Source organism: Equus caballus, chromosome 1 (assembly GCF_041296265.1).
Source record: "Equus caballus isolate H_3958 breed thoroughbred chromosome 1, TB-T2T, whole genome shotgun sequence".
Classification (NCBI taxonomy): Eukaryota; Metazoa; Chordata; class Mammalia; order Perissodactyla; family Equidae; genus Equus; species Equus caballus.
Genome location: NC_091684.1, coordinates 16,235,909 through 16,250,926, shown reverse-complemented (window position 1 = coordinate 16,250,926; position 15,018 = coordinate 16,235,909). Strand labels below are relative to the sequence as shown.

Below are 15,018 nucleotides of genomic sequence, written 5' to 3'. Positions count from 1 at the left end.
GCAGGAGCGCACTCTTTCCACTTTTGCTAATTGGGCCTCTGGAGCTGATATTTCCTGGCCACTGTTCTGATAGACGTGCGCTCTCCCTCCAAGGGGGCCCAGCAGACCACTTAGTATACTGTCTCCAATGCTAGATCAATGCGGACACATCTAGCCTCTCCTGAAAGACGGGACATTTTCTAAGAGCAGCAGTCAGGTCTTCTTGCCTGTAGCACATAGTAGGTGCTCAGACGGCAGCTGCTGAATGAATGAATCGACCATCCCTCCAGCCAGCCTCTATTGTGCAATTTCCTGGCCCTGGTCTCTGCAACACTGAACGAAAGCATTCTGCAGATGTGACCTGGGGATTTCACAAACAGAAAGTGTCTGAACCAAGACAGCGCTACCCCACTTGACTCCTCCACAAATCTGGGGCAGCAGGAGCACCCTCATAGTAGTTTTTTAGAGGGTCACAAGCTCAGGGGTGAGGAGGAGCAGGTGGGTGAGAAAACTGCACTCCAGGGAGCCCAGGGATGGGCTGGGCGTTTACACCAACTCCTGCCAGGGACTTTGTCCACAGTGGAGAAAAATGGCCAGAGGGGCCGAGTGCTCTGCTGGCCCAGCGTCAGGCTGCAAAGGGCTCCAGCTGCTCTGGCTCTGGGTGTCATGAGGTTGCAGTTGGGGTTTTTTCCTGATATGATTATTTTTTACTGCAGTTTGTTCTGAAGGGGAGAGAAGGGCAAGCTGTAACTCCATGTTAGATGAGATCATCATACGCAGGGCAACATCATTTATGTACCAGGTTTCTGGAACCTACAGGAGCTACACATTTGAGGCAAAATGTCTCTAGAAATAAACTGAACTGCTTCCTATCCACGATGCTCTCAAGACTCAGGGGGACCCTCTCTCGTTCTAGGTCTTTTCTGAAGGTGTCAGAAGACGGCTCAGCCGTTCTTTCTGCGACCATCTTTTCACTGAATGCCCCTAAAGGATCTAACGGTGTCCTGAGGCTGTGAATTATAAAAGGTAGAGATTGAACCCACTTTTCCCCCAAGCACTTGATACAAGAGGACTCTTTGGAGTTTCACAGATAAACTGTATCTGTATAAAGTGCTCTGCAGCCTTGAGAGTGAATCACACGTCTGAGTAGAGGCCCCAGAACCACCCACTCCATCCACATCCCGCTTCTCCTGTGGGAGATGCTGCCAGAGCCTCCTCTCTCCCTCTGTATCCAGGCCTCTTCCTCCTCCACCAGGCCGGGGGAAGGATAAAGCTCAGGCCCCAAGTGACTGTGCCATGAACTTGGGCTCAGGAGGCCTCCAAGAGGCCTGGAAGGAGGGGCTCCATTTCCCATACGAAGCAGGGTGCATGGAACTGGTTTCCCAGCTGCCCTCATGGAGTGCTGTTCCACCGCATCCTTCCAGCTCTTCTGTGTGAAGCCAGGCTGATGCGCGGCACCTTGGGTGGAAGGCTCGGTGGGCACTGTCAGATCTCAGAGGCTCGCTGGGCCAAGAATTGTGTGTTTTGCTCAGGTTCTGTATTAGTCAGGGTTCTCCAGAGAAGCAGAACCAGTAGGATGTACAGTCACGCGTCACTTAACGATGGGGATACATTCTGAGAAATGCATCCTTAGGTGATCTTCTCAATGTGGGAACATCATAGCGTGTACTTACACAAATCTAGATGGGATAGCCTACTACACACCCAGACTGTATGGTGCTAATCTTACGGGATCACCGTTGCATAGCAGTCCATCATGCACCGAAATGTCATTATGTGGCGCATGACTGTATGTATATAAAGAGATTTGTTATGAGGAACCGGTTCACACAACTATGTAGACCGACAAGTCCCAAGATCTGCAGCTGGCACGCTGGAGAACCAGGAGAGCTGATGGTATAGTTGGTTCCCTTGCCGGCAGGCTCAGGACCCAGGAAGAGCTGATGTTTCAGTTCAAGCCCAAAGACAGGAAAAAACCAATGTCCCAGTTTGAAGGCAAGCAGGGAGGAGGAATTCTCTCTTATTCTAGGGAGGTTCAGCCTTTCCTTCTATACAAGTGTTCAACTGATTGGATGAGGCCCACCCACCTTAGGGAGAGCAATCTGTGGTATTCAGTCAATCAACTTAAATGTTAATCTCATCCAAAAGCAACCTCACAGCAACACTAAGAATGACATTTGACCAAATAGCTGGGTACCCCTTGGCCCAGTCAAGTTTACAAATAAAATTAACCCTCACAAGTGTGCATCTTTCTTATTCTGTGTAATAAATGGGGAATGAGGAGGGAGAGTTGGAGAGACGCTAATTTTGACCACAGAATAAGAAGCTTCATTTCCATTTCGTCCTGGGGACTTTTCCAGAAGATAGGCTGAAGAGACCGCAGAGAAGTTGGCAAAGCAACTATGCTCCTAAGACTCCCTCTGCCCCTCTGCCAGAGCTACAAAAGCGTTCAACGAACTGCTCAGCTGCCAGCAACTTGAGAGCAGGGTCTATCTTGGTTACGAGGATATGAATCCAGCGCCTACCCCAGTCCTGGCATGCAGAAGGCCCCAGCGTAGGTTTGTTCAATGAATAAATGAATGAGTGAACAAAGAACGAGCGAATGGTCCCCGCCATCTTGAAATTCCTTCAGTGACTATACACTGAACACAAGTGTGAAACCAGAATTACAAAGGGCCCCAAATTAAGCTGCATAAGCTGCACCAGACAAAAGTTATATGGCATCAGAGGACAGGCCCGCCTGCAGCGTGTCTCCGGGCTTCAGAAAGTAAATTCCCCACGTCCATAAACACTGGTCACATCCGAGGACCTGCTAACCCCTCTAATCTCTGAGGTGTCCTTTTGATCCGGCCAAACCCCAGAGTACACCACACCCACTTCTGCCTGGTTTCCGGGGGAGGGCGGGGCCCAGTGTGAGGGGCCTCTCCCCCACCGGCTCAGAGAGGCAGTCCTTGGAGGAGCTGGCCCAGGGCTACAACAGCCCTAACAAATCTACCAGTCACTGCTCCTCTTTCCTTTTCAGGCTAAAAATAAGAGCTGACCCTTTTCTGGGTCACACGTTTGTTGCTGAAGTCTTCCTGTGGGCTGGAAAATGAGAGTCAAAACCATGAGTCTTGAGTATCCTTCCTGGGAAAAACTCCGATCACTGGGCTGTGTCCTTGTAGACAGCTGTGTTCCAGCGTCCCATCCTTAGATACTGCCTGAGGATGACACTACGGCAAAACTCCTGGATGCCCAGGGCTTCTGTGGACTGCTAAACTGCACTCGTATTTCTTCCATCTTAAAGAAGTAGCCTCTTTCTGCAACTTCACCCTCTTCCTTCATCCCCACAAAAACAAATCTATTTTTGGCAGATACATAGATGGAGCCAGATTCTCACGCTAAACAGAGGAAGGGGAGAGCAGAGGAGACAGCCTGGGGCAGGGGAGGGAAGAAAGGGAACAGAGGGAGAGTGAGGGGAGGGGACACTGCCCTCCCTTGAGCTCTACCTGCCACCTGGAGTGAAGCCCCAAGCATCGAGTACAATTCATGACATCAAGATGCCCATGGCCCTTTTATTATATCTGGTGCTCAGGGGTGATTTGCTGGGTGTTTTGAAAGGAAAGGTTTATACGTGTGGGTACAAACTCAACGTCAGAGGTATGTCCCCTGGGAAAGGTGGCGGTCTCCTGAGAGGTGTGGCGGGGGTAAGGGGCCATCTATCACCCTGGTGACTTTCCCCAGGCCAGCTCAGGTTGTAGGCTCTGAAAACCGTCTCTCAATGCAAAGTGGACCCAGACCACAGAGTGGGCTTTCAATAAGGCAGGGGATTAAGTACAACTGGAGCCAGCTCTGTCCTGGGGATCAGAACAGCAGGACAGTACGCCCAGGCGTGCTTGCCATGAAGCAGACTCTCACGGGAGCCCCGTCATGGCACAAGTTGTCTGCCAACAGTGGGAAGGCTGGAGGCCATGAGGGTTTGTGGCACCAGCAGTGTCCCCCAGTGCCCACAAGGGATGGGCTGGCCATCGGCCCTGTGGAATGCTCTGTCTGGTGCCATGGTGACTTGCACACTCCTTAGCCATGCCACTGCCCTCATCCAGGAGGCTGCCACCACGCAGGTGTGGCAGCCCTCACCCCTCTCTGGGGTGACCATACCTGCTCCTGCCTTGCTCATAAGGTGCAATGTGCAGAGCACAGTTGTCTTCCCTTTACTTCCCCACTGTGCTGTGCAGCTTTCAGCCTCCACACCAAGCTGGTCTGCCTGGGTCGTGGCCATTGGCTTTGTCTTTATTCCTTTCATATCCAAATATTCTTGTTTCCCAAGGCTTTTCCCTGAGGTTCTCACTTCCATTCACCCACGGAGAAATGTCTCTGAGCCCCAGTTTGAAATCCTAACCCCTGAGAATCTACAGTGGAAACATGCCCTGGAAACGCCTAAAGCCAGAAGGAAGACAAAGCCCAGCTCCTCCCCTCGTCGGTCTGACCCCTTTTCCTCCCCATGAAGGAAGCTGAGGAATGGGAAGGCTCTTGGTCCCCCGCCTGTGGGAGATCCCTCGCTTCCTCCCAAGGAGGCCTGTGAATGCTGGGGGACAACTGAGAGGGGCGACTGTCACCACCATGGGTATCTTGGACCCCCCTCCCGCCCCCGCACTCACCTGGTAGGCAGCTTGTCTCATGAACTGCTTGGCGGGCTGTTTCCAGATGGCAGGCACTGTGATGACCCATCTGACATCAGAGTTCTCAAAGTCCGAACCCGCCTGGTCACTCAGCTCCTAAAGCCAAGGAAAATATAGCAGGTCAAGTGGACACAGCTGGTCCCTGAGGACATGGCCTGCTGAGGCTCCGCTGAGAGTCCAGGCTTCCTGGTCATGAACTCATGGGGCGTCTATTCCGCAGCCTCCTGAACTCACCAGTGTCAGAGAGCAAGGGTCTGTTTTCTGAATATTCAGTAAGCAGGGAGCTCCCAGCTCCTTCCACGCACTCAATGTGACTGCAGGCAGGAGGCAGGCAGATCAGAGGCCTTTGGCCACTTCCTAGTCACGTGACTTTGGGCATGTGACAACCTCTCAGCCCTCAGTTTCCTTACCTGTACAACGGGGATAATAATACCTAGCTCATAAGTTTGCTGGAGGATTGATGACTTTCTGAGAGCTACATTTGCTGAGAGCGTCCTGTGTGTACCCTTGTTAAGCACTTTGCCTACCTCGCCTCCATTAACCCAGTCAAGAATCCCATTAGGAAGGGGTTATAACTGTGCCCCTTTTGGTGAAAGACCTATACTCTGAAAACTATAAGACATTATTGAAAGAAATTAAGGAAGATATAAAGAGATGGAAAGAAATTCCGTGCTCATGGGTTGGAAGAATAAACATAGTTAAAATGTCCATATTACCTAAAGCAATCTACAGATTCAAAGCAATCCCAATCAGAATCCCAATGACATTCTTCACAGAAAGAGAAAAAAGAATCCTAAAATTCATATGGGCAACCAAAGACCCTGAATAGCCAAAGCAATCCTGAGAAAAAAACAACAAAGCTGGAGGCATCATAATCCCTGACTTCAAAATATACTATAGGGGCTGGCCCCGTGGCCAAGTGGTTAAGTTCTCGCACTTCGCTTCAGCAGCCCAGGGTTTCACCAGTTCGGATCCTGGGAGCAGACATGGCACTGCTCATTAGTCCATGTTGAGGTGGCATCCCACATGCCACAACTGGAAGGACCCACAACTAAAATGTACAACTATGTACTCGGGAGATTTGGGGAGAAAAAGCTATTAAAAAATAATTTTTAATATACTATAAAAAGCTATAGTAATCAAAACAGCATGGTACTGGTACAAAAACAGGCACACAGAACAATGGAACAGAATTGAAAGTCCAGAAATAAAACCGCAAATCTACAGAGAGCTAATCTTTGACAAAGGAGCCAAGAACATACAATGGAGAAAGGAAAGTCTCTTCATTAAATGGTGTTGGGAAAACTGGACGGCCACAGGCAAAAGAATGAAAAAAGACCATTATCTTACACCATACACAAAAATTAACTCCACACAGATTAAAGACTTGAATGTAAGACCTGAAACCATAAAACTTCTAAAAGAAAATATAGGCAGTACACTCTTTGACATCAGTCTTAGCAACATCTTTTTGAATACCATGTCCACTCAGGCAAGGGAAACAAAAGAGAAAATAAACAAATGGGACTACATCAGACTAAAAAGCTTCTGCACAGCAAAGGAAACCATCAACAAAATGAAAAGACATCCCACCAACTGGGAGAAAATATTTATAAATCATATATCCAACAAGGGGTTAATCTCCAAAATATATAAAGAACTCATACAACCCAACAACAAAAAAATAAACAAACCAATCAAAAAATAGGCAGAGGATATGAACAGACATTTTTCCAAAGAAGACACAGAGATATCCAAAAGGCCCATGAAAAGATGTTAAATATCACTAATTGTTAGGAAAATGTAAATCAAAATTACAATGAGGGGCCGCCCCAGTGGCACAGCAGTTAAGTGAGCACATTCTGATTTGGGGGCCCAGGGTTTGCCGGTTCAGATCCCAGGTGTGGACATGGCACCGCATGCCAAGCCATGCTGTGGTAGGCGTCCCATGTATAAAGTAGAGGAAGATGGGCACAGATGTTAGCTCAGGGCCAGTCTTCCTCAGAAAAAAGAGGAGGATTGGCAGATGTTAGCTCAGGGCTAATCTTCCTCGAGACAAAAACAAACAAACAAAACTACAATGAGATATCATCTATGCCTGTTAGAATGGCTATAATTAATATGACAAAAAAGAACAAATGTTGGAGAGGATCTAGAGAAAAGGGAACCCTTATGTACTGCTGGTGGGAATGTAAACTGGTGCAGCCACTATGGAAAAGAGTATGGAGATTTCTCAAAAAATTAAAAATAGAAATCCATGAGCTCCAGCTATCCCACTACTGGGTATTTATCCAAAGAACATGAAATCAATAATTCAAAGAGATTTATGCACCCCTATGTTCACTGCAGCAATATTCACAAAGCCAAGACGTGGAAGCAACCCAAGTGGCCATAACACTTGGCTAAAGATGATGAATGGGTAAAAATGATGCAGTATATATATACAATGGAATACTACTCAGTCATTAAAAAGGCAAAATCATCCCATTTGCAACAACATGGATGAACCTTGAGAGTATTATTTTAAATGAAGTAAGCCAGACAGAGAAAGACAAACACCCTACGATTTCACTCATATGTGAAAGATAAACAAACTCATGGATAAAGAGAACAGATTAGTGGTTACCAGAGGGGAAGTAGGTGAAGGGGAGGGCAAAAGGGGTAAAGGGACACATACATATGGTGAAGGATAAAAATTAGACTATTGGTGGTGAGCATGATGCTGTCTATACAGAAAGTGGTATATAATAATGTACACCTGAAATTACACAATGTCATAAACCAGTATGACCTCAATAAAATAATTGAAAAAATAAATAAATAATCGTGCAGATGGGAAACTAAGGCCTGGATACGTTCAATATCTTTTTGATGATTGCACAGCTCAAAAGTGACAGAGTCAAATTTTGGACCCAGACCCAGGTCTATCTTGACTCTGAAGACCAAGGTCTTGACTAGATTGTTATGAGCGCCTGGCCACAGTAATGCTTGACAGCTGGTGGCAGTTGCTGTCCGAGTTGTCACTGTCCTCTACCTTACCACAAGCCCCAGCCCATCAGGGGAGTTTTCCCGGCAGGACGGGAAAGATGTGAAGGACATGGCCTAAGCAAGAACCACGCTGCCCTTGACCTTTGGTGAAGATTAAACCACATCAGTGGGGTCCCTGTGGATAAATGGGATGGGCTGAGGCATCAGAGGTTTCCACCAGGTCCATGTGGCAAAATGTGTCTCTAGAATAGTTCTCAGACTCAATATTCCCATCTGTAAAATGGGGAGAATAAAACTAACCCACAGCGTTACTGGCAAGATTAAATGAGAACACACATGGTATGTGCGGCTCAGAGAAGACCTCTGATAAATGCTGGTTCCTTCCTCCACCGCCCGGCACCCCCGTCGCCACATTCACAGACAAGTCTGAAATCAGACCCAAACTCACACTAACACGCTTCCACATCACAGGCAGCTCTGGGGACACATTTCAGGAGATTACTACGCTGTCGATTTTTTTTTTCCTGACTGATGTCTTATTTTCCATGTTGTTTCAAAGAGTTTTCTTGGGACTGACCCACCCTCTCACTCAAATAACTTCCTTTTTGATCAGTAAACTTTATTTTCTCCCTTTAAAATTTTTTCATTTTTAATTGTGATAAAATACATGTCACATAAAATTTATCATTCTAACTATTTTTAAGTGTACAGCAGGGGTGTTAAGTATATTCAGTAAACTTTTTTTTTTAACATGTTTTTAAAAACTTGTCTCCTTTAGGCCAACATGAAATAGCCGTTTTTCTGTTTTTGTTTTTTATCCAGATTTCCCTGAAGGTCTGCATTGGACTTTAAAAGCAGGTGAGGGGCTGGCCTCCATGGCATATTGGTTAAGTTCAGTGCGCTCCACTCCAGTAGGTTGGGTTCACAGGTTCAGATCTCAGGCATGGACCTACACCACTTGTCAGTGGCCACGCTGAGGCAGCGACCCACATATAAAATAGAGGATGATTGGCACAGATGTTAGCAGCTCACGGCAAATGTTCCTCAAGCAAAAAGAGGAAGATTTACAATAGATATTAGCTCAGGGCTAATCTTGCTCAGCAAAAAATAAATAAATAAAAGCTGTAAGCGCATGCTGTGAGCTGGGAAGGACTCTAAGCGTGACACCTCTAACCATCCAGGCTATTTTAAACTCTCGAAACGGAAAAGGCTCACAATATGACTGATGGGCTTCTGCAGCTGTATGGAAAGTTGTTTAGATAAGCTGTTTGCTCACCGGGGGATGGAGAGCAGCTTGAAAGGCAAAGGAACCTGGCATTGAGTGAATACCTCATGTCAGGCACTCTCACTGCTTCCCTCGTGAAAGACGAGACTGCGTCATGTCTGTGATTTCTGAGCTATTCTACTGTAGCTTATTCTGGTCCAACAGGCAATAATCCCCTCCTCTGAATCCATTTGTCCCTCGAATATGAACCAGCTGTCTTGTCAAGAGCCTAGTTCCTATGCATCTCCTCAAACAGTTTTTCTTCACAGAATTTCTTCACAACATGTTCCCTGCTGGGAGAAGGTGCTAGCAGGTTCCTGGAGCCTCTGGCTGAGCTGACATGTCTGGGACCACTCACCCACCCGTGCCCCTGCTTGACCTTCAGCCCCCTCCACCTCCTCCCTCCCCTTCTGAGATGGGCTGTTCACTCCTTTCCTCTTGGCCAACTTGAAACATGCTCCCATGTCGTGGGCTTTCTCAAGTCCTAAATCTCCCCTGACTCCCCATGGCTCCTCCTCTTAATCCAGAAGCCACCCCACCCGCCCAGGACTCTGCCTCCCTCTGCTCCTTCATCTTTCTCAGACTTGCCACATGTGGTACAGGCAGACAGGCCTTCACACAGCCACCTAGGCCACCGGGTACTGAGCCCATCCCTCTGGGATCCTTGCTTTTCAGGCTGACAGAGGCCACCTCTCTGAGCGCCTCCTCTTATGCTTTGCTGCCACCTGGAACAATGGCGCTCTCCCCTTCTCCAGGTCCCAGAGGCTTTACTGAGCTCCTGCCTTCGGCTGGTCCCCGTCTTCCCGACAGTGAACCCAGCCCCCTCTCTTCCACTTCCTTCCTTTCAGCCCTCTCCCCTCTCCCTTTCTGGTGGAAGAATTTTTTCCTAGGACCCACTTCTTCCCTTCCTCTTCCCCTCTCTCTCTCTCCTTGGTTTCCACGTTCCCCAAATGACCCCACTCTTCTCCGCGTCTCAGAACCTCACCTTCAGCCCTCAGACAAACCTGCTTCAGCATCTGAGTCAGCAGCTTCCTCATGGCTTTCCCCCACCCTACAGTCCCCAGGACACTGTGGTCTCCCTCCCTCTAACACCATCCTGTGGCCATGGCGTTCCTCACTAGAAATCCTTTGATGGCTTCCCATTGCCCGTGGAGCTCCTTAGCCTGGCATTTGCGGGTCTGCACAATCTCGTCCCGAACACACTGCTCCCACTCTATCTCCAGCCTTGCCCTTCTCCCACGCCAAACTGCCTGCTCTCCACAATGCTGGCTGTTTTCTTTCCCCCGAGCTGTTCCTGTGCCCTTCCAGTTGCTGCCTGTGAGAGGCCCCCAGTCTACCTCCTCCAGGGAGCCATCCCTGCTGCTGCCCGTTGGGCAGAACCTCTGCCTTTACCAAACACTGAACACCCACAGTTACCCCCTCACGACACCGACCCACTGACTGCACACTCCTTCATGCTGTGTTCATTTCTACGCCGTCAGAACTCATGTAGGATCTGGCACCTAAAAAGTACTCCAAAAAGAAGAAGGTATTTGAGTGGATGAAAACAGTATTACATTCTCCTTCCTTATCTCCCTCTAGCCCTATTTCTAGGATTCTCGTCTATTCTATTCTATTTTAGAATTCACTAAATTTCTTCTAGTGATCGCATAATACAGAATGCTTCCAAAGTTCTCAATTCTTTTTTGGGAGAAAAAAGGATAAAGCTCCATCCACGAGCCTCTTTAATCATCTGGTTTACACCCATGCGTCTCCACGCCCCCGGGAGGAGACACGGACAGGACAGCCACATTCTACTTCGAAATTAGCTGTTTTCCACATGCTGGGCCATCACTGCTCAAACCTTTGCAAGGGTGACCCGAGGGGGTCACACATGAGCTTCTTCCGTGGGGTCTGGTGGGAATGTGGAGGAGGAGGACAGACAGCAGCCACCATTTCCCAAGTGTCCACTCTGTGCCAGGCCCCAAGGGAGGCACTTCATGTATAAATCTCATTTAATAGCAAATGACCCTCAAGGTGCGGTTACCTGCCCCACTCTCCAGGTTAGGAGCAGGGGTATCGGAGAGATTAAGCACCTCACCCAGGATCACACAGCTGCCGTGTGTGCCTCCTGCCTTCCTTTCTTACTGTTGTTTTTTTCTGACACATAATTTCCATAAAATTCACCTTTTTAAAGTGTACAATTCAGTGGGTTTTAGGCTATTCACAAGCTTGTGCCACCATCACCCCTATCTAATTTCATGACCCCGGAAAGAAACCCATACCCTGTAGCAGTCACTCCTCATTCCCTCAGCCCCCAACAACCACTAATCTACTTTCTCTCTCTATGGATTTGCCTGTTCTGGACATTTCATACAAACGGAATCACACAGTATGTGGCCTTTTTATCTCACTTCTTTTATTTAGCATAATGTTTTGAAGGTTCATCCATGTGTCAGTAGGTCACTCCTTTGTATAGTTATATGGATAGACTCCATTTAGTTACCCGTTCATCCACTGATGGGCATTTGGGGTGTCTCTGCTTTTTAGTTATTGTGAATGGTGCTGCTATAAACATTCATAGACAAGTTTTTCTGTGAATATACATTTTCATTTCTCTTAGGGATGTACCTAGGAGTGGGGTTGCTGGGTCACAGGGTAACTCTGTGTTTAACCTTCGAAGGACCTGCCTGCCTGTTTTCCACAGCAGCTGCACCGTTTTCCATTCCCGCCAGCGGTGCATGAGGGCACATCCTGCTTTCTGAGTGCAGAGCCCCACCCTCTGGCCCTCGAGGCTGGACCTGCTCCCCTTGCTGGCAGGTGCACCACCTCCTCCCACAGGTGCTGGCACGTGTCCTACCTTCAGTGCCTGCTCCTTAAAGTACTGCAGGGCATAAGCAAAGATTTCAAGGGCTTTGACGTTCTTGCCGTTTGCTGCCGTCAGGTCTGTATCCATGGTGAGGTCCTGGTAGGAGGAGAAGGATGAAAGAGTTAGGAGACAAAGGAGGGACATGCCCTCTGGCTTTGGGAACTGCTACTTGGAGATTTGGGGAACCCAGTGGGCCATATTTGTGTTTCCCGATGTTTAAGGGGCAGAATAGGATGGCGTGTCCCCCAAAATGGGCCTGGCAGCACTGTCCCCTTATGTGTAGGAAGGCCTGGCTGTTCCCTGGCAGCTCCACCTTCACTTCTCCCTCCTTTTCTCCCTCCCTCTTTTTCTCTCTCTCTCTCCTGGATCCTCTGGGAGTGAAGTTTGGGGGCAGCAACAGAGCCCAGGAAGAGAGAAAAGGCAGGCGCCACTCCCGATGCAATTTACATACTGTTTCCACACGCGGACACACATGGTCACCCTTGGGAGTCCCCCTAATGGAGGCCTAAATAATCATGCCAACTCACTGACGTGCATGATGCTAAACAGACGTCAAGCTTTCAATCCTCAATGAGCTGCCAACCAAGTCACCAAAATAGAAGAGCTCCTATTTTAAGGCTTGTGCTGGCTAATCTGCTGGGAGCCCAGCATCCCTGCCTCCCTTCTTCTGCCAGAAGATAGGCAGTTGCTGAGTGCAGTCCTTGGGTGGAGGATGCTCTATGAGAGGCTGGATGGACTGAGGTCATTAAAAAATGAAAAGTCCCCGTAGGTTGGGGATGGGCAGAGGGCGGGAGCAAACATCAGAAGGAAGCCCCCAAGTTTCCCAGAATCAACGGGCTCATTACTACCAGGGAAACAATCAGTGAGGCCTCCAGATTGAGCCAGACTGGTGAATCAGTCTTTGCCTTTGGAGTGTGAGGGGCATCAGGCTGCTAAACCGGCCTTGAGGAGCCTATCAGTTGTCCTGACCCATCCATACAAGCTCACTCCTCCCAACCAGCCACCTCCCACCCCTGGTGCTCACAAAGACACCCCAGCTTTGGGGCGATGGCTCCCAGGCTCAGAAAGATGGTCAAGCACCAGGAAGAAAGCCATGGGCTCAGAATTGAAAAAATTCCAACTGAAAAAATTCCTGTGCTTCCACCTGTGCAAGACTGCTTTTTGGCATGGAATCCCATCAGGTGAAATGGGAAGGGTGCATTTCTAGCAGAAGTCAGTCCACTTCAGAAAGAGACAACCACACTGATAAGCACAGAGCCTTGGAAGGCAGGGTGCTGGCTGCTGGGCTTCCATTAACATTTGTTTTGTCATCTGCCAACACTTAATAGCAAATAAAAGCAATAATAATAGGAGCTAGCAATTGACTAGAACTTACTAAGAATCAGCATGGTTCTAAGAGCTTGGTGTATTTTCCTTCCTTTAATCCTTACAAAATCCCCATGAAGAAGGCTTTATCAGTGTCTTCATTTTACAGATAAGGTAAAACAAGGCAAGCAGAGGTTAAGTGACTTGGATTAAGTATCTCGAAGGTGGCAGGGGCAGCATTTAAACCCAGGTCGTCTGGCCCCAGAGTCCATGGTGCTAATCACTATTGCCATCCAGCATCTCTAAATACCGAGAGTTAAAGAAAATTTAAGGGATAAAATGGTTAAATTGAAAAAATTCTATCCTCCAGCCCAAGCTTTTCCATGAAGCTTAGGGAGGGGGCTTGCCTGGTTTAGACATCTTACAGAACACAGGCTGGGAGCATAGCTGCTTTGGGGGCTGTACCTCCACTCACTGAGCCCCTGATTTCCTGAGCTACCCCTCCCCACATAAAGGGTTAATGGGCCAGTTGTTACTAGTTGTTACTTCCAAACTGGTTAGTTAAGAGCCACTGCCCTGGGCCCACCAAATGCTCCCAGCCCCCAGGTCCCTCCTTCAGGATCCCTGATCTCCCAACAATCCAGCATCTGGAGGGGTACCTCCTGGCCCAGCAGGGAGCCCCCAGCCTCCTAGGCCTGTGCTCCAGCCTGCGTCCACTCCAATCGGTCAGTTTCCAAGGCAAACAAGCTGTTAAATATTCTGAATATCTCCCTGCCCACGTATACATCAGAGAGTGCTGTGTATTCCACAAAAGGGTTGTGTGCTCCACGCTGTTTCTAAAATCAGGGTAAATGGACATTACTTTCTGCTCGGGAGAAACCTGAGGGCCCCCTGGTTGGAAAGATCCCTGCCCCTCCCCCCTCCCCAAGGCTGGAAGAACCTAGGCTCTCTAATGTGGAGGACTTGGGGCCAGGGAGAGGCTCACTTACCCCAGTGGTATGCAGCTTCATCTTGAACTTCTCCAGGTATAGCCACTGCTTGGCCTCGTTGGGATCCAGGTCGTGGTAAAAGTCCCTGGCGGCGTACCCAAAGCTGTGGAATTTCCTCTCAGGAGTCAACAAGATGGTGGTCGGAGTCTTCTGGTTGGACACCCCGGGGTCCCCTCCTTCCCATCGCCTGCCACCAAGGAAAGGCAGAGGTTAAGGGACCTTCTTTCACAATCCCAGTTCAGGCAGCATGGACTTGAGCACCTACTATGTGCAAGACTGTTACAGATGTGCATGCACACAGTAGCTACTGCACACGCACTCTGGTTCAGTGGGTTGAGTAGCAATTGGAGACAGAACTTCAGTTAAAAAAAAAAGAAGAAAGGTGCAGGTGCCAGGTTCTTGCTCAGTAACAAGGTCTGCCTGATCCCCTCACTCAGCATTTACTGAGCATTTGAGGGCCAGGTGCTGATGACAGAGACGAAACATTCATGTCTCTGCCTTCAAACAATTGACAACCTAGCAGGTAATGGTTTTTTTCTTTTTTTGGTTTTTTAATTTCCAACTGCTCAACAGCAGACATAGTGCTGGTTTGAATCTTCTTGGAAACAAAATAGGGTATAAACACATAAACACCTGCCTTATCAGATGGGAATGAGGGATCAGAGATGGCAGAGGCGCCAGCTGTGGGGTGGAGGAAGAACGCAGGGCTCAGGAGAGACTTGAAGGAGTGACAGACAAGTGGGGAAAGGACACTACAGGCTGCTCAGAGGTGGGCAAGCACAGAGCATGTACGGAATATGCTAAGTGACTGAGCAGGTTAAAGAAAGAGTAAGTGGGAAGAGTGACTGTGTAAATGGAAAGTGTGAGAAATGAGATTGCGAGGGTGGTTGGTACCAGGCTGAGGAGAACCCTGAGAGATTTAATCAGGGACTAACGGGGAGCCACTAAAGGTTTTAGAGCAGGGGCATGGCAGAGTCAGAGCTGCTG

General features: G+C 48.5%; 1 protein-coding gene across 4 annotated transcripts in view; it reads right to left on the bottom strand.

Annotated features, from left to right (window-relative positions):
* The window catches only part of HSPA12A (heat shock protein family A (Hsp70) member 12A), a 168,721-nt gene that overhangs the window by 17,071 nt on the left and 136,632 nt on the right, over nucleotides 1-15,018 (bottom strand). For all 4 annotated transcript variants that reach the window (XM_023638724.2, XM_070260338.1, XM_023638730.2 and 1 more), the window contains 3 exons: nucleotides 14,032-14,218; nucleotides 11,729-11,833; nucleotides 4,617-4,733 (listed from right to left, as the gene is read on the bottom strand). In XM_023638724.2, the coding sequence (XP_023494492.1) occupies nucleotides 4,617-4,733; nucleotides 11,729-11,833; nucleotides 14,032-14,218 (409 nt within the window). The remainder of the gene's footprint in view (nucleotides 1-4,616; nucleotides 4,734-11,728; nucleotides 11,834-14,031; nucleotides 14,219-15,018) is intronic.